The 20208-nt window shown below is 46.4% G+C and overlaps 1 protein-coding gene across 1 annotated transcript in view; it reads left to right on the forward strand.

Annotated features, from left to right (window-relative positions):
• ELL (elongation factor for RNA polymerase II) overlaps positions 1-20208 on the forward strand; it is a 50681-nt gene that overhangs the window by 17363 nt on the left and 13110 nt on the right. The window contains exons 2-6 of the mRNA XM_063403454.1: positions 7338-7385; positions 12137-12258; positions 12548-12711; positions 15663-15916; positions 18899-19023. Coding sequence (XP_063259524.1) covers positions 7338-7385; positions 12137-12258; positions 12548-12711; positions 15663-15916; positions 18899-19023 — 713 coding nt within the window. The remainder of the gene's footprint in view (positions 1-7337; positions 7386-12136; positions 12259-12547; positions 12712-15662; positions 15917-18898; positions 19024-20208) is intronic.

Here is a 20208-nt window from a genome sequence, read left to right on the forward strand (position 1 = left end):
TGCCTCTGTGCCCAGCTTTCCTTCCTAGTGGAAAACTACTGCACCTTGTGCTGGCCACACATCCTGCCTGGATGCTCGGGAGCCATGGGGGTTGTCCCGGGATTTTTTGGGGTGTGCAGGGAGCTGGAGCTCCCTTCCCAAACCCACCTTTCCCAAGGTTTGTGTTCTGGTGCTGAGGATGACCAGAGGATCAGACTGTGTCAGAGCTAGCTGTTCTTTGGGAGTTTAAAGCTTTGTTTTTGCAAATGCAGAAAAGTCATCACTTAATGCTGTGCTAGGAAGCAAAGATTCCTTTGAAGCATTGGAAAGTTTTACTTGGAGTTACCGACCTGAAACAAAAAAGTTTTGCTGGGCTTGAGCAACCTGGAATCGTGGCAGTGTCCCTGCCCATGGCTGGGGGTGGAATTGGATGGGGTTTAAGGTCCCTTCCAACGCAAACCATTCCATTTTTCCATGAAAAAAACCCAGTGGGAATCTGGCAAAAATCACCACGTGCTGTGGCCTGTCACCGAGCCTGGAGAGCCTCCAGCTCATCCCTTGTCCTGAGCTTTTGGGATGTGTGTTTGGGGAGCCGTGGGGTTCGTGTACCTTAATTCCCACTCCCTCTCCTTCCTGGAGAAGAGAATTCCTTCAGGGATTCCTGAGCTCCGAGCAGGGAGCTGCAAGGCTGGGGCTGCCTCGCCCAGGCACAGCTCGGTTGGTTCAGTTTGAGTCCCCAGCTGAATCCTGCAGAATTCCCAACAAACACACTGCATTTTATTCAGGAGGAGCTTTTTAACCTGGATTAGCTGAGCTCAGAAGCTCCAGGCATGCGAGAGAGAACAAGCTGCACGGCTGGCTCAGCTCTCGTGCCTGTGGGGTGACATCTTGATGACAGTGGAGTTTAATTGCTCTCTGCTTTGCTGATACAGGCTATTGTCCATTTAGGGCCCGGCTTTCTGCTGTACAGGGCAGGACAAAGCATTTCCATTAGGCTACAGTTTGGTTTTTAACTTCATCATGTGTCTTGCTCTCTAAACTTTACTCAAAGGTAGAGTTTTTCTGCATTTCTGCTCAGTGTGTAGTGATGTCAGAGCCTGCTCCTGATGCTTCCTGGTAATTTTGTTAGGATGGTGAAATTCTGTAATTCTGGGGAGCTGGGAATGGTGAAATTCTGTAACTCTTGAGGAGCTGGGAATGGTGAAATTCTGTAACTTTGGAGCTGGGAATGGTGAAGGAAATTCTGTAACTTTGAGGAGCTTGGAATGCTGAATGAAATTTTGTGAGATGAAGTTGAGGTTTGAAGTTGAAGTTTGTGAGATGAGTTTTTTGAGCTGACACTTTAAACTCTTATTTTCTATCTTATAGAAACACACTTGATTTTTAACCCTGGAAAATTAAACCACTGAGAAAGCAACATTTGTGCTGTAACAGCCCACTTTAAATGGTGCAATTATAACCAAAGAAGCCAATGTGCCTTTTGCAGTTTAGCAATTAAAAACTTTAAAATGTACAGCGTAGCATTTTGGCTGACATAAAAGCTTTTGATCATTTTATTGCTGCTTGTACTTCTGGGCAGGATTTGTAGGTGCTTTAATATTATGGTGATAATGTCTCCATTAATGTCTATTAGGCAAATGATAAATGATAATAAACACAAACTACAGTTCAGAGTAATTGGTGAGAGTCCAGCTCTTAAACCTTCATCAAAAGCACCTTTTCAATAATTATTTGTGTTAAAAGCTCAAGTGTTCACTTGTGCCCAAAATAAATTCTTTTAAATGTTGGGGACAGGAAAGTGGAGGGGGTCTGTGACAGCACTGGATGATAAATGGGATTATCTTGGAGGGGTGGAGGGAACAGAGGTGTCCATGGGATAATTTGGGGATTGCTGAGGAGCTCCTGGCACACCCCGCTCTGCTCCCTGGGGTTTGCAGGATCCCATCAGCATCCCTGGAAGGATGTGGGTGAATCCTAAATCCTCCAGCAGCATCCCTGTGGCTCCCCTGGGCAGCCGGTGCCTCTCTTGAGTGGAAAGCATCGAAAAGTGGTGGATTTACATGGAATTTCCAAGGCTCTTTCCATGAGAATGTTGATTTGAGTAGCAAAGCTGTCATTTTCTAGTCAGCAGCAGACTCCATCCCATCTGTGCTCAACTTCAAACACGATCCTTGGGAGGCCTCAAATTGCAGATGGAAATTGCATTGCAGGGAGATGGCGTTTTAATTCCGTAAGTAATAGGTGGGACGTGAAAAAAGGGAATATTCAGGAGGCTTTTTCAGCTGCTGAGTTTCTGGGAGGAGGTAAATACACACCTTGGAATAGTGGGATGTCCTGGGAGCCTCCGTGGCTCTCTCCTGGGCCAGCCTGGGCTAATTGGCTGCCAGCAAACTCCACCCAGCCTCACTGGGAGCTGTGGGTCTGTTCCAGGGTATTCCTCTCCCTTGGGATTTGTGTTTCTTGCTGCTAATGAACTCAGGGACTGGGAGGTGTCTCCTGGGAGTCTGTCACAGCCTGGATCTGCTTCGCCTTTGGACTCTGGTTTGCTTTGCAAGCCCTCGGGGGGGTGTCTAAAACAAAAATATAAATGGAAAGTAAAATCTGTGCAGCTCTGCAGGTATCCAGGTGTGCTTAAACTGAGGATCCTCCTGGGCTGGCACCTTTTTCTCCCACCCTTGGCCCAGTTGTGCTGGGAAGCCAGAGGAAGCAGGAGAGGGAGCCTTGCCTATATTTGGACCTTGCTGTGTGGGCTAAAGAAACATAAACCAGTCATAACCAAAGAATTAAAGAGGAACTTGGAGTTTGGGGCATTACAGAGTCTGAAATTTTGTGCTTTTTTAGCGATTTTTGGCTGTTCCCATTTTTGTAGCTGCTTCCTGAGGTGCAGCAGCTTTACCTGGGCACTGGTTTTACCTGGAATTGATGTGATTGGAAACATCCCATTAATGCCAGCCTTGGTTAGCAGGATTTTATAGTTTCTCTCTATATTTATTGGGATTCTTGCTACTAATTTTAACTGTTTGTAAGAAGCTTTAAATTCTGAAAATAACCTCCTCGTTCCAACACAAATAAGGGTAAATTTTCAGTTTCTCTCTGGGCATTGGTGACTCTGAACATCCAACAAAACAGACAAACACATCAATACTAACTTCAGGCAAATATTTTCCATAGAACACAGCCTGCAGTATAAATTCCAGTAAATACATGACAGAACTTCCCAAAATGATGTCTTCTTTAATTATCTGTATTTCCCTGAAGAAACAGAGAGGCTTCCAGCTGGCTCCTTGACCTGAGGATTTCCAGTGTCCTTTCTGATCCTGGGTAGGAACATCCCATCCAGCTTTTCCACTAAAGGTGTTTAAAACCTTCTGCCAGCTCCAATCAGCCCTGATAAAACACTTTATTACATTTAATTCTTCCGTATTTTATTGACATTTTCTTCTTCTTCCTACTCTTTTCTCAGCTTCCACTTGCCAGACCTGGAATATTTAAGTGTGAGGAGCTGTTTGTGTGTTGCCACCGTCTCTGTGAGCTTCCAGAGTCTCTTTTTAGGGTTTCTTGCTCTCCTCTAGCCTGGGGAAACTCAAGGATGAGCATAATACTGTGATAATAAAAGCTGAATATCCTGTGGGAGCTTTGGGGATGAGTTTGGGCGTTTTTCTGGTTTAATCTTTTAACTTTTGAAATAATCTGACGGTATGTGGAGGACTGACAAAAACCCACTTAGGTCTGTGGGGGTTTTATTCATGTTTTGTTCATCCCAGAGCAGAGCTTTAAGGGTTTTATTTCTCCATCATTCCCAGGGCATACAGCAGGAGCTGTGGAAAGGAGGGAACTGGGCATGGACGTGTGGAAATTCTCTTCCCAGATGGCAAAGAAATGAAATTTTACGGAGTAGATGCCGGGGTGTATCCAGGCTCTTTCTGAGGGTCTGTTTTGCAGTCAGGTGGAGAGGCTGGAGCTGGTAAATCCAGTTTGGGTAGATCTCAGAGGTGCAGCTGTGGTTTGGATGTTCCTTTGGGAGTTACTCCTGCAGAGCTTTGGGGCTGCAGGCTGGGCCCTGCTCTGGCCCAGCAGCTCCTCTGCTGCTCCAGAGGGAGTTTGATGCAGCTTTTGTGGACCACGGCAACCTCTGGAGCTGTGGGAATGCTCTGCCAACCTTCCAGCTTCCTCAGGACAATGGCAGGAGTGGAATTCCTGCATCTGAGGTGTGCTTGAAGGGGCTTTGCTGCCTCTGGAAACTGCAAGTTCACAGGTGGTGTTCCCCATGGATCCCAGGAATTGTTCCCTGGCCCCACACATCCCAAAATTGTGCTCCATCCCCTGTGTATTCCTGGCCCCACACATCCCAAAATTGTGCTCCATCCATCCCCTGCATTCCCTGGCCCTACAGATCCCAAAATTGTGCTCCATCCCCTGTTCCCTGGCCCCACACATCCCAGGAATTGTGCTCCATCCCCTGTGTATTCCTGGCCCCACACATCCCAGGAATTGTGCTCTGTCCCCTGTGTTCCCTGGCCCCACACATCCCAGGAATTGTGCTCCATCCCCTGTGTATTTCTGGCCCTACAGACCCCAAAATTGTGCTCCTTCCCCTGAATTCCCTGGCCCCACACATCCCAGGAATTGTGCTCTGTCCCCTGTGTTCCCTGGCCCCACACATCCCAGGAATTGTGCCCCTTCCCCTGTGTTCCCTGGCCCCACACATCCCAGGAATTTTGCCCCTTCCCTCTGGACCTCTCCAGCGCTGTCACCCTCATGGATGAGTGCAGGGGTGAATTTCTGGTACCTGCTCACCTGGCAGGTGGCTGCTGCAGAGTACCTGAACTGTGCTTTGCTCCCGTAGATTTTTATCTTTAATCAGCTTCCAGCAGCTGTTTTTAAACCCAGAGAGTCTCCTGGAGGGATAAAGCTGGAATTCATTGGAAAAGGGATGAGATTGTGTCCCTTTGCTTGGACAAATCTCCTTTGTTTTCCTCTTGTGTGAACACAAAGGTGAGGCTTCAAATCCTTGATTTGCCAGGGATTTACTGCATCCAGGGCTGAGGAGGTTACTTGGTTTAATTGGAAAGGCTGAGGGAATTTCCTTGTTCCCACTCAAAAGGGATGGAATGGCATTTCTAGGAACTACAACGCAGGAAGTTCAGTCATGGCATCGCTGGGGAAGGGGAATTAAGTGACTCTGAGGTGACTCTTGACAAAATGACAGAGGGGTTTTGGAAAGGGCAGCGAGAACTCCTGATAATCGGGGTTGTCCATGCAAGAACATCCAAGGAAGTTAATCCAAGTGAAGATATAAATGGAAATGTGGTTTTCATTTGGTTTCACGTCATTCGTCTGTTGTCTTTTATTCTGAATGAAGGTGTCCATGCAGGGATTTAATTTGATCTAATAAAGGTACTTAGTGTCACATCCTTAATTAGTTTAGGGTGTGTGGTGTGTTCTCCTCCTCCATGGACATCCTGAAGGAGCTGTAGCTCCAACACCGATATTCCTGCACAGGAATCACAAACAGGCACAGGCAGAAACTCTGAATTTTGGGAGATACATCTCAGTTTGCCATTTAACTTACATAAAGCTGATATTACCCACTTAACTTCAAACCAGTTTATTTGTAGATTGTGGGATTTATAAGTTCTGTAATTAAACCGTGTCTGATTTGTGCATCAGGACTTTTGTTCCTGCCTCCTTATTCCACTTCCATCCTCCTTACCCCTTTTTTATTCCCCTTAAAACAACTTTCCAGACCAAAGAGCAGAACTTCCCAAATCTGTAATTTGCTGTACAAGAACCACATGGATTGATTCGGGTTTTTTTTTTCTTAAATCCAGATTTTTTTCATGTTTCAAATGCTTGTTTGCTCAAGTATGTTCCTCTGAATTTCTGGACACGGGGAACAAAAAGCTGGCCAGGCTGTCCATGAGCAGCGTGCTGTGGAATGCAGTGTCGTGGCACTCGAGGAATTCAGTGATCTCTGTACCAAGAGCAAGATGCTGTTTATTGGTGCTTTCTAAAGGTTGTTCTGGGGCTATAAAATCCCTTATCCAGCACTCGGGGAGCGCTGTGGGCTCCCAGCGTGTTCCTGCTTTACTCAGCGTCATAAATGTCCTGTAATGATCCCAGGGCTGGGAAATCCCATTGGATGGGCTCTTCAAAAACTCAGACTCTGGCTGGGCTGGGTTTATCCAGCCAGGTTTTGTTAGGTTCTCCTGGGCTAAAAGGGTTTTTGGTTTGCTGGTGAATTTATCCTTTTTTTTTAAATTGATGTCGTGGCTGAGATTTTTCACTGCTTGCCTGGGAAAGTTTTATGAGGGATGGTTAACTTCATGAATTTCAAGCTGTTTAATTCTCTTGCTGCTAAAATTTAATTATCTGTTCCTCTAATCCATTGGAAATGGATCCTTTGGAAACTGGGTGACACAAACAGCACAACACAACTCAAGTTTTGGGCTTGCTCTCCCAAATTCCTGGTGGTTTTCCCATGGAAATGTGTCTCCCATACACACGGCAACATTTTCACTTAGAAAAGATATTTTCAACTTATTTATAAATTCTTCTGGCCCTTTGGAAAACTTCACAATGGGGTCTCACGAGCCCCACGGAGCAGAATTCCTGTCTTGGAGTGCTTTGTGTGATTTAGGAAATAAAACATCCACAGCCCCAATTCTGCTGGAATCGGAGGAATCCAAACTCAGCGTGGCTTGGGTTGGGTCTGTCATTTTTTTTCCTTTGGTTAAAACCTCAGGTGAGACTTGAAATTTAAAAATCTTTGGGATCTCTAAAATGACAGCGAGGCAAAAAGGCTGAAATCGAGCAGTTTTAGAGTCACAAAAATACAATTTTTTAAATGTGAGCCACTGAGCCTGGAGGAAGAGGCCGATTGTTGAAACAGGCAACGTAACAACACAATTTTACAACGGAGCTGCAGTTTGCTTTTCCAAAGGATTGCCAGCTTTCTTTTGGAAAAAATTTGCTTTGCTTCCTCTCAGGCCGACAACTGGAATAAATTTTCCCCTCAAGTGTCCATTTTTTAACTCAAAACTTACATAAGCACCAAAACTGAGCTGTTCTGTGCCCAAAATGTGCTGGAAGGAACCAAGTGTCACCTCTGAGCTGCTCCTCCCCTGAGCTAAGGGTCACCTTAGTTTATCTCTTTTTGGGGCACAAATCATTGTTTCAGGAATTTTTTTTTTGTTTTTTTACTTGAAACACACATTTCCCTGACCTTTCCCCTTGGAAAAAAATAAGGAAAGTAAAAAATCCACATGAAAAATCAAGCTTGAGTGTGGCTTGGCAACAAACCTCAGAGCTTAGAATTTCTCTGAGGTAATTTTTGTTTTTCCACTTGTTTTTTCTAGGATGCTGTGACGTCAAAACCAGTCATCCAATTTCAAGGAAGCCAAGGGGTAAGTTTGTCCCTGGAAAAGTTCTTTACATTTGGTGGGGTTGGGGAATTTGGGCTGTTCCAGCTCGAGGAATGATGCTGTGATTGCTGCAAGGTTCAGGCCTGCTCCAGGGAGGTTTTTACTCATGGATTCTCTCTCTCTAAAACCTTTTCCCTCCTCTTTGTTTCCTAACCTTGCTTAAATCCATGGGAAATTCAGGTTTATGTTGGGTAGAACAGGGAAAAGGAAAGGATGCAGAAATCCATGGAATCCTCACTGTATCCCAAGAAAACACCGTGCTAAAACTCCCTGCAACACTTTTTGCATCTCAATTCCTTCCAGCAGCAGAGCCTGGAGGCTGCTCTGACAGTCCTGGAGGTTTATTTAATGTAACTGCAGTTCTGTGAGGACCAGAAGTTATTTTAGATTTAGGAGTTTTACTTCCCCAACTCCTGTTCCGATGACAGAACTGGGGATATTTTTAGCCCCTTGAACCATTCTGTCATGCCAGTCGCTGACAACGTTGAGATTTACGTGGTGGTGTTTCTGGTAAAGCAATGCAGCCCTTCAGTGAACTTGAAAAATGTCATTTAGATACCTTTTATTTCTAAAAAAACTGTGTTTAACTTTAGTCTCTGCATAAAGAAGGGGAATTTGTTTTTTTTCTTTTCATTTTTTTTCAAGAATCTGAATTCAGCTGTAACTTCTGATTATTTTTTATGCACTGGCACATTAAAGCTTTCAAAAAGGCTTGGACTGAGCAGACATCAAACCCAGCACATTGTCCTTGCCCACATCCTACTTTGAGATATTATTCTCACTAACAGTACATAGAAAATGTAGCAGGAAAGACATGATTGTTATTGTAAGTTAAGAAGAAAAATACAAACCTTCTTGTCCTGGGAAATGAAAGAAAGGAGCAATTTCCAGGTTTTTTTACTTTGTTTAGATTTAAACTTCCCCGAAAGCTCAGCCATGAAAGTTGAGATCAAAATCTGCCCTGGGGTTGGGCACGATGAGAAGTGAGGAGAAGTGAAGGGTGGTGATTTGTCTGTATTTGATGAGCTTTGCTCATGGAATAAAGAAGGTAAAAACATTGGGAATGCTTTCCTTTGCCTTTGGAAGCAGCATTTACACCTGACATTTCCTGTAAAGCTTTGGAAATGCCTCCTCTGAATGTTTCTCCTTGAAGGAAATGTGGCAAAAGGGATCAAAACAGCTTAAAATGCTCCTCTGCCCTGAGCCTTTGCCCATGGTGGGTTCCTCATGGATCTCATATGGACAAATATTACCAAAAATATTAATTTCTGAGGATAATGAAGAATATTTTCAAACGCTACAGTTGCTCCCAGCAATTCAAAATACAAAAATAAACAAGAGTTAATTCTGTTTTAGCCCTGAACTCTCAGAGGTGGTGGAGGAGCTGCAGTGTCACTCCGTGGAGAAGGAGAGGAGCTGGGCTGGGCTGCAGGGACGATGTGGCAGCAGAGCTGACCTCTGCCTGCTCCTCCTCACCCCTTAATTAATGGCCCTGACGAGGAAAGGCCAAAGGTAGAGCTTTGAGGAGAGCTGCAGCTCCACGGAGCGCACAGAAAGAGCTCTTTGTCCCCTCATTATTATTTTTGCTGGGTATGACAGGGAGCTGGCAGCTGGGGAACCATCTGCTTTTAAGGGTAGGACTCTGCACGTCGGGATTCTCCTGCTTTTTAAGGAGCTGAGGCTTAAAATGCTTTCGAGGGATCCTCCATCAGTTGGGCTCCAGAGATGATTCCAGGAATTTGCCAGGCTCTCACCTTCAGGTGGTGGCATTAAAACATATTTGTTGAGCTGTTCTGCTTTTTAAATTCTTTCTTTCGCTCTTCCTCAATTCCCCAGTTTGCTGCCTTCCCATTTTGCTTCCCAAAAAATGCAGCTGTGGAGAATCCCATTAATTTTTTGGGGTGGGAAGTTCGTGCACAGCACAAGTGTCAGTGTGATTTAAAGCAGTGATGTTTAATAGTGGGAATTTTCTGTGCAAGTATCCCTCTCTCAAGAGGGAAAATCTTCACTTGATGATTTAGGGAGGCAAGACATGAAATAAGAATTTAAACAAACTGCTGCTTCTTGAATTTAATTCTCTAGAAGCCTTGAAATTACTGTGCCCATGTGGTTTTACCTATTCCAGTGTCACTCCAAAAGCTATCAAGGAAAAGCATCAAGGATACTTTCAGTTTCTAATACACAGAAAAAGAAACTTCCATGTTTGAGACACTAATTAACCAGGGAAGGGAATTGCTGGGAATAAATCCCAGGGCCAGCAAGGTGGCAGCAGAAAGGAGGAAATAAAACAAAATAAAACAACTCTTCCAGTGACAAGGGACAAATCCTCTCCTGCCTGGATCCTGGTCTGGCTCCAATCTCACAGGAGCTGATAAAAACTTGGGGGATTTTTTCTTGGGATGTTGCTCTTGTTAATGCTTTTGTTCTGTGTAATAATCTGAATTTCAGTTGTAATAACCAGGTTGTTTTTACCAGAGTTTATACCCCCTAAAGTGCGTCCATGGATATTCCTTAGGAGCAGCACCTGCCTGTCAGTTGTTCCTCGTGGATTTTCTTGGATAATTTTATAAGTTTTTATGGAGTTTTGAGCATTGTGCTCGTTTCAGTGTGCACATAAATTAGAATTTAAGAGCTGGAGTACCACAGCGTTACAAATTATGTGCAGAACTGTGGTAGAAATACTGAAAATGCTTCTATTTTGGTAAAAGATGTGCAGAATCAGAGCTTAGGCTGGCTGAAATTTGCAGGTGCTTGTGGGGTGGTGAGAGCAGGGGCAGAATTGAACTGAGAGGGGAAAAAAAACCCCTTCAGGTGCCAACCCCAGGTGTGTTGTGCAGCATTTTTAAAATGACTGTTGGGAGCAAAACATCTTTGCTTTATGATTGGAAAATACAACGTTTCCCCATTTTTTTGGGATGAGGTTTTGGTATTAACAGAGGGAGGTGAAATCTGTGTTCAGAGCGAGCTGTCCACAGATGAATGTTACTTGAAAGAAGAAAACAGAAGTCACATCTGGGCCGAGCTATTTTTAAGTGTCTCTGGTTACTGGTGCAGTACCCAGCACCAAAATTAGGGCTCCCTCAAAGCAGTCACCATGCTGATTTGGTGGCTTGAGAAACCTTGTGTTTTCAGCTAAAAATAATTCCTAGATAACGGCTGCCTTGCACATGAGACACTTTTCAGTACTAAAGTGACTCTGCCTCATTTTACAGCCCCTGGAAACTCTGCAAAAACCCTACAAAAATCCAAAACCGAGGCTTTTGGAGCAGCTGTTTTTTCCAGTGGTAGAGCAGGAGAGAGGAGAAGGTTTTTTGAGTGTGTGGAGGTGTGATTTGGTGACACCCTGCAGGTTTTATTTTCCAGGCTCAGGTGCAGCACAGCTCAATTCCCCTGGAAGCCCCGTTGGATTTTCCTTTTCTTCCCGTTCCCACCAAATTTCCAGCTGCAGAATCCTCCCCCCTGAGCCTGCTGCTTACATAACTCTGCCTTTGTGCCTGTTCTGGTAAAGCAGAAGGGAATTTTCTTCCCCCTGCCTGGGTGGGGGCAGAGTGTGCCAGGAAAGATTAAAAGGGCTCGAGGGCTGTGGCACACGTTTGGCAGGGGAGATAATGGGGCTGCTCAGGGAGGGTCCAGCAGCACCCAAAAAATCTGCTCCCAATATTTATACCTGGATCCTGGGGGTGACTTTTCCTGCTGTATAAAGCAAGGCTCAAGTCTGGGTTTTTGGGCTCGTTTTTGGAAGAAGGGAGCTCTGTTTGAGGGCAGGGAAACACCACACACGGGCTCAGCTCAAGAGAGCATCCCTGTGGTTTAGCAGAGGGACACAAATCCCTCCCTGGCTTTTCCAGGCTGCTGGAGACGTCTGAGCTCTGAAGGAAACCACCCCAAACCCCTCCTGTCCCAGCACAGCCATGTGTGGATGCCACGGGCTGCCTTGCTGGGATTGTGTATTTTCTGCGTAGATGTGGCAATCTGGGTAAATATAAATCCGTGTGGTGAAAGCCTGGCCTAAAATAGGCTGGAGCTGGTGTTCCTTCTGTCTCAGCTTCTGGAAGCCATCTTAATTATCAAATATTGATGTGATAGTAGAGCTCAGATGCTGACATTTACGTTGGGTCCTGAATGCAGAGGGGAGACAGTTTTCCCTTTTGAAAAATGAATGGCTGTTGGGGGGGTGGAAAAAAAACAATGCAGGATGGCTGTGGAGTTGTCTGTGGAGCACACTTAATGCTTGATTAAATATTTAATTTAGCAGCAGCGTCACACTCTACTGTGAGCCATGAAATCTTGTTATGGAATTATAATTTCTTAAAAAAGAATAAGCATGCTACCTAGTGACCTGGCTTGTGCTATGTTTAGTGCTGGATCAGTAATTCTAAAGGAACGAGCCTCGAGTGTTTTACATTGAATATAAACAGTGGGAGCGAGTCTGTTTGGAGCCTGAATCAATAGAATTGGGTCAGATTCCTAGAACAAGGTGGTTTTGGGCTCTGTTTGAGGCAGCTCTGCTCTCTCACAGCCGTGTCCATCTTCAGCTGCTCTTCCCCATGTGGGAAGGAAACAGTGGGGATAACTCAAATTCTTCCCTCTCTGCAGTAACCCAGGTGCTTTCCTTGGTGCAAAACGCCTCGGAGCATCCTGGCTGCAGGAGAATGGAGCTCTCCTGGGCCTGGGGTTACCTGAGTGACCAATGTTCCCCTTCCTCCTCCTCCTCCTCCTCCTCTCCCGAGCAGCACATCGCCATCCCGAGGCCCGACCGACCGGCGGAGGTGCGGACCTTCACCTTTTATCTCTCCAATATTGGCAAGGACAGCCCTCAGGGGAGCTTTGACTGCATCCAGCAGTATGTGTCCAGGTGAGTGGGGCATCCAAGGAAAAAACAGCCTTTTTTAAAATTTTTTTAACCCTCTCTTCTGTGGCATCTTCCTTAACAAAGCTTAATGCACGTTCTTACATTTTAGAGTCTTCCTGATCTGCTTTGATGTGGTTTTTTTTGGTTTTTTTGAGAAGCACCTGGTTCCCTCTCAGCTCCTCTGTGTGTCCCCACTGTTACTCAGCTAACACTCCCCCAGCTGTCCCCCAGTGCCAGCCTGGTGTCCCTTTGCAGTGTCAGGAGTACCTTTTCCATTGCGTTTCTCTTGCAGCAATGGCAATATCCATTTGGATTGCCTGGGAAGCATACAGGATAAAATCACCGTGTGTGCTACTGATGATTCCTACCAGAAGGCGAGGCAGAGCATGGCACAGGCAGAGGAGGAGACTCGCAGCCGGAGCGCCATAGTCATTAAACCTGGGGGGAGATACGTAGGTAAGCAGCCACTCAGCTTGGGGCTCTGCTCTCCATTGGGGACTCAGCAGGCTCTGGAGGCAAATCCTGATGTTGTTGGCTTGATTGTGGCAGCCTCAAAAGTTCCTGGTAGCTCCTCGTGGGTGATTCAGGGGGCTGCTCTCCTTGTTGTTGTGCAAATCCTGATGTTGTTGGCTTGATTGTGGCAGCCTCAAAAGTTCCTGGTAGCTCCTCGTGGGTGATTCAGGGGGCTGCTCTCCCTGTGTTGTGTTGTCTTCACTCCCATCCTCACCCTGAAGGAACTGCCCCAGCCCCAGAGGTGTCCAAGGTCAGGATGGAGCCACCCAAAGGTGTCCCTGCCCCTGGCAGGGGGTGGCACTGGGTGGTTTATAGGTGCCAGCCAGCCCAGGCACTGTGTGTTGTCATGTGCAGTGCCATGGCTCTGTCACGTGGCAGTGCCAGGTCTCCCTGCTGAGCCCTCCCCGTGTCCCTGCTCCCGGCCAGCTCAGCTGGAACTGCCACCACCTTGTCACAGCTGTGCCCCACGGGGCCACAGCAGGGAGGACACGGGCAGCAGTGCCCTCTGTTAATGAACACACACAGCAAAGCAGCCTGGAACAGCCCTGCTCGCTGTGACAGCAGCAGCAAAGCCTGAGCAGAGGAAATAAAATCATGGCAAATAACCCAGGGAGCCTGCAGAGACCCAGGGCCCTGCTTAACCTCAGCTCACAGACTTTGGGCACAAACACCAACCAGAATGCAAAGATTCACTGGGTTTTTTTATTTATTTCTCTGAGGCAGCTGCTTTTCCTGCAGCCCATGTGATCTGCAGCCAGTCTCTTCTCAGGATCTGTGATGAGAAGGGTTGAGTTGCAAAATGTAGAACTGACCCTGACTCATTGTCACAGCAGCCAAGTGCTCAAAGCTGAGAAAGGAGATAGTAATCAGGAAGGAAATGCATTGATTTCCTGTAAGCCAAAAGATTATTTTGTTTAGCTCCTCTTTGAGACCATTACAGTAAGTGCCTGAAGTTAAAGCTTCTGAGGGAGAAGATTCTCAAAAGCAATTTGCTTCCTGGAAAGACGGAGCAAAACTTTTTTCAAAATTAAAAATACTCCTGGCTAAAACCTTTTACTGCCCTGAAATGGAGACAGAGCTGTGTGAAAGCAGCAGGGGCAGAGCGTGTGCTCCTAGATAAGATGTCAGTGTTTGAGGAGGAGAGCTCTGGTCCAAGAAGGAAGGGCTTGGAAGGACAGTCCTGGTGTGGGATCCGCAGGTCCTGGTGTGCCAGCAGCATCAGCTGATCCCTGCAGGCCGGCCTGGAGGGACAGGGCTGCCTCTCACATTTCCAGGAGAACACGGAGCTCAGCACTCGAGCGCCAGTGGAGTCGTTCCAGGCAGCTCAGATGTGGAAAAATTTATGTGAAATGTTGGAATTGGAGAGCAGCAGAACTTACAGATGTGAGCTGACACTTGAATAAATAGATATGTCAATAGATAGCTGCAGGTAAAGCTGCAGGGGATGTGTGCTTGTAGCCACACTAAATATGTGTGCATACATCCACAGACATGCACGTGTATAAATATTTGAAAATCTTTTGTGTCCTGGCTTAACTTAGGTTTTTTTCTTTTGCTATCACTGCACATTTTGGCTCCAGCCTTTAAGTGGAAGCCTCCCAACGTGATGTTTTTACTGTTCATGACCTGGCAAGAGTGAAGGCAGTTCTAGAAAGCTGACGAATCTTCTCTTGCCCCATTTCTGGAAACAAAATCCAGCTGACCTCTGGATTGTGGGATGTTTAACGTGCGAATTGGTGTCGTTCCCCCTCTTACCTCCCCTCAGCCCTGCTGAGGATGGGTCGTGCTTCCTCTCCCAGCACTGTGGTGTGTAATGAAAAGCCAGGAAATGGGGCCAGGGTTACGCAATGTGCAGCTCAGTAAAACAAACAGTGCAGACAATCCCCAGTATCTTCAGATGACTCAGATGAAAACGTTGCTTCCTAGCAATGGAGCAGTGCCCTGCTGGAATAAACCTCCCAAACACTTGCAGTAAGTGCTGGATGTTGTTTGTCCTAGGGAAGGTCACTTTCTCCAGCCCAAGTAATTATTGATTGGATCTCCAGGTTTTTAGACCTTGGAACCCACACGTTTTGTTTTCAGCTTCGCTTGGTTTGCCTTCAGCAGCAGGAACCTGTGTTTGAAACAGTCCCAGCCCTTTGATTTGGGTGGTGTGAGGGTTCTGGTTTTCAGCAGGAATGGAGAAAAATGAATTGTTGGATGGTGCTGTCAGCAACCAAGAAGCACAGCGGGGACGGAGCTGGGATGCACTTGTGAGCCAGCTTCACGTTGTCACTTATCTGCAAACACAGTGGAGAAGGGGTTATTCCATCAGCACAGGCAGCACCCTCATGAATAGGCTGATGGCCCAGTGTCAGCCCCATTCATGGGGCCGTGTTTGGAGGGGGAAGGGAGGTGGACCCAGCCCCATAAAGTTCCTATTGTTCTGGAAGCAGAAACATCTGCTGGAGGAGCGTTTTTGCTGAGCTCAGCAGCGGGGAGCCGCTCGTTGACCAGTTCTGGTCTTTCCACTCCGTATTTCCCACTCTTCTACATAATAATGCCGAATTTTCTTCTCGCAGGGAGGGCGAAAATAGTTCGATTAACCGTGGGGGGATACGTGCACTTGGGATAAACGAAAAGCTGGCAAACAAAGGGAGCTTTATGTAAGCTGGTGGCCAATAATGCTCAGGTTTCCAGAGCTTGGTGTTGCTGTTTACTTGTTACGAGCTTGTCATGAACCATAACCCTCACGGGGCGCTGGTTCGGGACGGAGGGGGCGCGCCGGCGGTGTTTGTCCTTCCCTGTCACCTCCTGCCACTCTGTGGGCTGTGATGAGCTCCAGACGGGTGCTGCCAGCCCCCTTGGCCTTCACCAGGCGACTGCTGCACTTCACTGTTCTCGTCTCATTTTAGGCAAAAAGGTTCAGGTGCGTAAACCTGCACCAGGAGCTTCCGATGCTGTTCCCTCCAGGAAGCGCCCAACGCCCGTCAACCTTGCCAGTGCAATAAAGAGAGGCAATAGTGCGATTTCCCAGAGACCCTTCAAAGATAGGGTTGTGCACTTACTGGCACTAAAGCCTTATAAGAAACCTGAACTTATTCTCAGATTGCAGAAGGATGGACTTTCTCAGCAGGACAAGGATTTGCTGGATAACCTTCTGCAACAGGTTTGTACTCTGATGGAGGCAACGATTTAGGTAAAGGGAAAAAAAAATGTCTTGTGAGCTCCCCGTCCTCTCCCGTGGCAGTGGAACCTGTTATCTCCAGGCTGCAGCTGAATGTGACTCTAAAGGCTGTGGGGGACACAGTTCTCACCTCCCAGTGCTGGTGCAGAGATAGCAGGAGCCTCCCTGGCTACGCCTGGAGTTAGGGGGGTGCAGCCAAGCTGGATGATTTTGGCTCAGCAGATCAGTCCCTTTCAGAGGGACACTTCTGCTTGGTCATGGGGAGGATTCTCTTCACAGAGGATCAACAAATTATTTGATTGTAACCTCTAAATCTCCATTTTATTCTCATGGCCGTAAAGGAGCAACGCTCTGTATTGGTACGAGTTTTGTATATGAAGGAAAAGATGTCCCCAGGTTTTTTTTTAATTCCTCAGAGTTAAAAAAGTGCCACTGGTCAGGTGTGAAGATCATGCAGCTCCTTGCCAAGCACATTATTTGTGTGAAAGCTGTCTCCAAGCTGAATCAGTTCCTAGCACTTTGAGTCACATTAAAGGTGCCATTTTAGGCCTCGCAGTAAACACCTCCATTGCTTTATTAAACACATCGTGGCCATTTATTTAAATGCTGCAGCTGCCTTCTTCTGGATTGGAATACATCCTGGAAAAATCTCCTTATTTTTTTCTTTTTTACTCCTTTCCACAAAGAGTGAGACAGGAGTTCACTTTGCCCAAGGGCACAGGGCAGGTCGTATTAAAAACAGAGTCACAGCTGGCACAACCCGTTCCTTCCTCAGTCTTTAATCCCAGAGCCATTAATTTCCCAGCAGCTTTTTGGAGCACTCTTTCCATCCTGTGCCTGAGTTTCAGAGCAGAAAACCCTGGAGTTTGTGACTTTTGATGCCTTTTTGGTGGATGCTCTGGCCTGAGCCGCGGCGGGCGCGCGGCGCGTGCGGCGCCGGCCACGGGGCCGCCCAACGCCGGCTTGGCTGCGAACGTGGTGCTCGTAAAGTTAATCCCTCTCAGCCCTCCCATCCACAGGCAGACACAGATAAGCTAAAAATTACAGGCTGCGTTAAAGCTACACGGCTAAATCTGTCTAGGTGTGGGTTTCATTGTGCTCTTGCATCTCTCGCAGGACTCCGTGTTCCTGGCGGCCTTTTTGCCTCATTTTGCAAGGTTTCTATTTTTGGGAGGGCTGGGGTGGAGCTTGCAGAGTCCCACACGAGCAAAACAAGGAGAGGTGGCAGCTCTCAGCCTCTGTGCAGAGAAAAATCCAAGTTGTTCTTCTTCACAGGCAGGAAGCAGAGAAATTCTGGGAAGGTTTTGGGGTTTTTTTTGGTAAAGGAGAACCTGGATTGGCTTTTGTCTCCTGGGTGTGTTGACAGGGATACCTCGATGTAAAACACAGCTCAAATTCTTGTATTTTGGCTCAGGCTTTTGGAAAGCTGACAGGGCTGAAAGGAAAAACAAAGTGTTTGTCATGTAAACTGATAACTGGGCTTTCTATTTTTTGCTTATCAGGAGAGTTTGCTGTGTTGGTTGTGCAGCCTTTTGCTCTGAAATTCCTAGATTTTAAATATTTTTAATGCTAGGTTGTAGCCTCCCTAAAGCAAAAGCAGAGGAATCAGCAGCATCTTCAGTTCATTCAAGACTTCCCAGTCCCTTGCTTGTTTTTGAGGCATTTTCCTGCTGTGTGCATAATAGAAATCCCTGAGCACAGCCACGTCCTGAATGGAGAACAGTAATCCCTAAACAGATGCACAAGATCTCCATGCATGGAATAAAAGCATTTTCCACTTTCAAGGGTAGCAGTCCCCGAGCTGAGGGGCTCCAGCAGGGAATTTGGGCTGCAGCTGCTGCCTTTGCCTGCCTGTGGGCAGAGCATTTGGCACCTGGGGCTTCTTATCCCTCTTCAAAAACACATCGAGGGCTTTATTTTCATCTCAAACCTGCAGTGCTCTGCAAACTGAGGTTGCCCAGAGAAGCTGCCCCATCCCTGGGAGTGTCCAAGGCCAGGTTGGAGCAATCTGTGACAGTGGAAGGTGTCCCTGCCCTTGGAATTCGGTGGAACCAAACCTTTCCATGGCACTCAGGATCACCCAGAAGAGTTTCCCTCTCCCTGAAAGCCTCACTGGGGCTCTTTGCTTTGTGCCAGCTCTGGGTTTTCTGGCGTGTACCAACAGCAAGAAGTTAAATTTCCAGTCAGGCTGTGGAAAGACTGATCCGAGTGGGATAACTCTTCCCTGAGTTGTTTCCATCCTAATCCAGCTCTGCCCATTCCAGGTTTCCTCTCCGTGCAGGCACCACGCAGGGCTCTGTGGGGAAACTCCACAGGGGAAGGGTTGGATAAAATGTCAGGCAGCTGCTGGTGCAAGTGTGCTGAGCTCCCTGCAGGGTTCTGCAAATCCCAGGTTCTGCTCTTGCCCTGCAGAAGTTCTCCATAAAATCCAGGTGATCCCGGGGCATTCTCCTCACAGCTCCCTGAGAAAGGAGCTCTCTGTGGCCTGTTCTGTTGGCTCGTTAGTGAAAAATTATCTCCTGGCAATTGTTAACCAAGTTATGGCCCCGAGAGTTCCTCTTTGGCCATAAACTGCCCCATTTTGGCTACGGGACAGGTGTGATAAGTGAACTGCCTGTTCCCATTAAGGCTTTATTTCCAGGTGTTTCCATCGAGTGGAGTTGTGCTGGCCCAGGCTCCCCAGGCTGAAAAATCTCTTTTAGATATGACTTATTTCCCACTCAACTGGATGTGCTTTAGAAGCTCATTATGAATTATTGCAGTGACAAGGCGAAAGGAAAGGCACAGTTTGATTAAAGAATCTTAATAATAAGGAAATGAAATATTAAAGTCTCTCCTTGTTCTCTGACACCACTAACAGCTGCTAAATCTGCTCAGATTTTGCCTTCATCTTAGCTCTTGTTTGGTGGAGGAAGTGGGAAAATGAAGCCCTAACGATGGTTTTCCAAATTCCTTCTGTTGCAGGTGGCAAATCTGAGTGCCAAGGACAGCACTTTCACACTGAAAGATTGTGTATACAAAGAGGTGCAGAAGGACTGGCCTGGCTACTCAGAAGGAGATCAGCAGTTGTTGAAGAGGATCCTCGTTAGGTAATTACCCATTTTCTTCTCTCTGATATAATTATCCACTTTTTTTCTCTTTGATATCATCCAGGGAATCCTGGGTTTGGGGAAGGTTCTGTAAATCAGGGTGAGCAAGGTCTGTAAGTTGAGTGTGTGACTTATTCTGACATCATTTTAAGCTGTCCATCACCCAGGGACCTGTAGGAGTGGACTAAACTTGAATATCCAAGTGGATATCTTTAAATCATTAAAGGCAAAGCTTGGGGGAAACCTGCCTGGGAGCAGAGCTGGTCAGGTTAAAACTGCTGCTCTAAAATCCTGGCAGATGAGGGGATTAAATGTCTCCAGCTCAGCTCTCCTTTGAAACTCTCCTTCCCTTTTCCCACATCTTCCTGCGCAGGCTGAAGTGTTTCATCCCTAAATCTGAGATTTGAATGAAATCCTGGATGCGTGGAAAAGCAGGAGATTGTTCTGTAAGGATAAATAAATCCCTTAAAACTCCTGCTGGTTGTCCTGCCTGGAGTGTGGACTCTGTTCTCTCCTGGAAAGACTCAGTTCATCCTTGTTGCTGAAATTTTTTTCCCTCTAGAATTATTTTCCTTAGGTGAAGCCTCCAAGCTTGGAAGCTTCTGGCTGGCAGGGAAAGAGACCAAATCTCCCAGTTTTACACAGAATTCTGCTCTGAGTGTTGATATTTTTCAGTGCCTCGGTGCAGATTTTGTCACGCAGGCAGAGCTTTTACTTGTGCTTTATTTTATTGTACTTTTGAGCACTTCCCATGATTTAAAAGCACAATTGACTCGGACATGAGACTTTTTCAAACCAACAGAAAACTTGCACTCCAAGTGCCCAAAGAAAATCAAAACTCATTTAAATGGCCTTGATATGAAATTATAATTAAGAGGAAAAAATACAACTGCCATGCAATCTTAATGGCTTTCAAAAAAAAAAAAACCCAAAACAAACCCAAACAAAAAACAACAAAAAAAAAACAACCAAAGAGAATTTCTTCCTGTAGAAAAGCCATGTTTACTGCTTTTTCTAGAATTGTGGCATTCACTTGGGCGAGGGTCTAAAAATAAACCTTGGGGAAGATGTATTCAACTGTACAAACAAAGCCCTGCTCAGGCAGTGCAGGTAATGAGGCTCCAAAATGGAAAAAAAAAACCATGTTGGGTTGAAGACAGGAGGAAAACAGGCCCAGAAAAAGGC

Source organism: Prinia subflava, chromosome 8, assembly GCF_021018805.1.
Source record: "Prinia subflava isolate CZ2003 ecotype Zambia chromosome 8, Cam_Psub_1.2, whole genome shotgun sequence".
NCBI classification, from domain to species: Eukaryota; Metazoa; Chordata; class Aves; order Passeriformes; family Cisticolidae; genus Prinia; species Prinia subflava.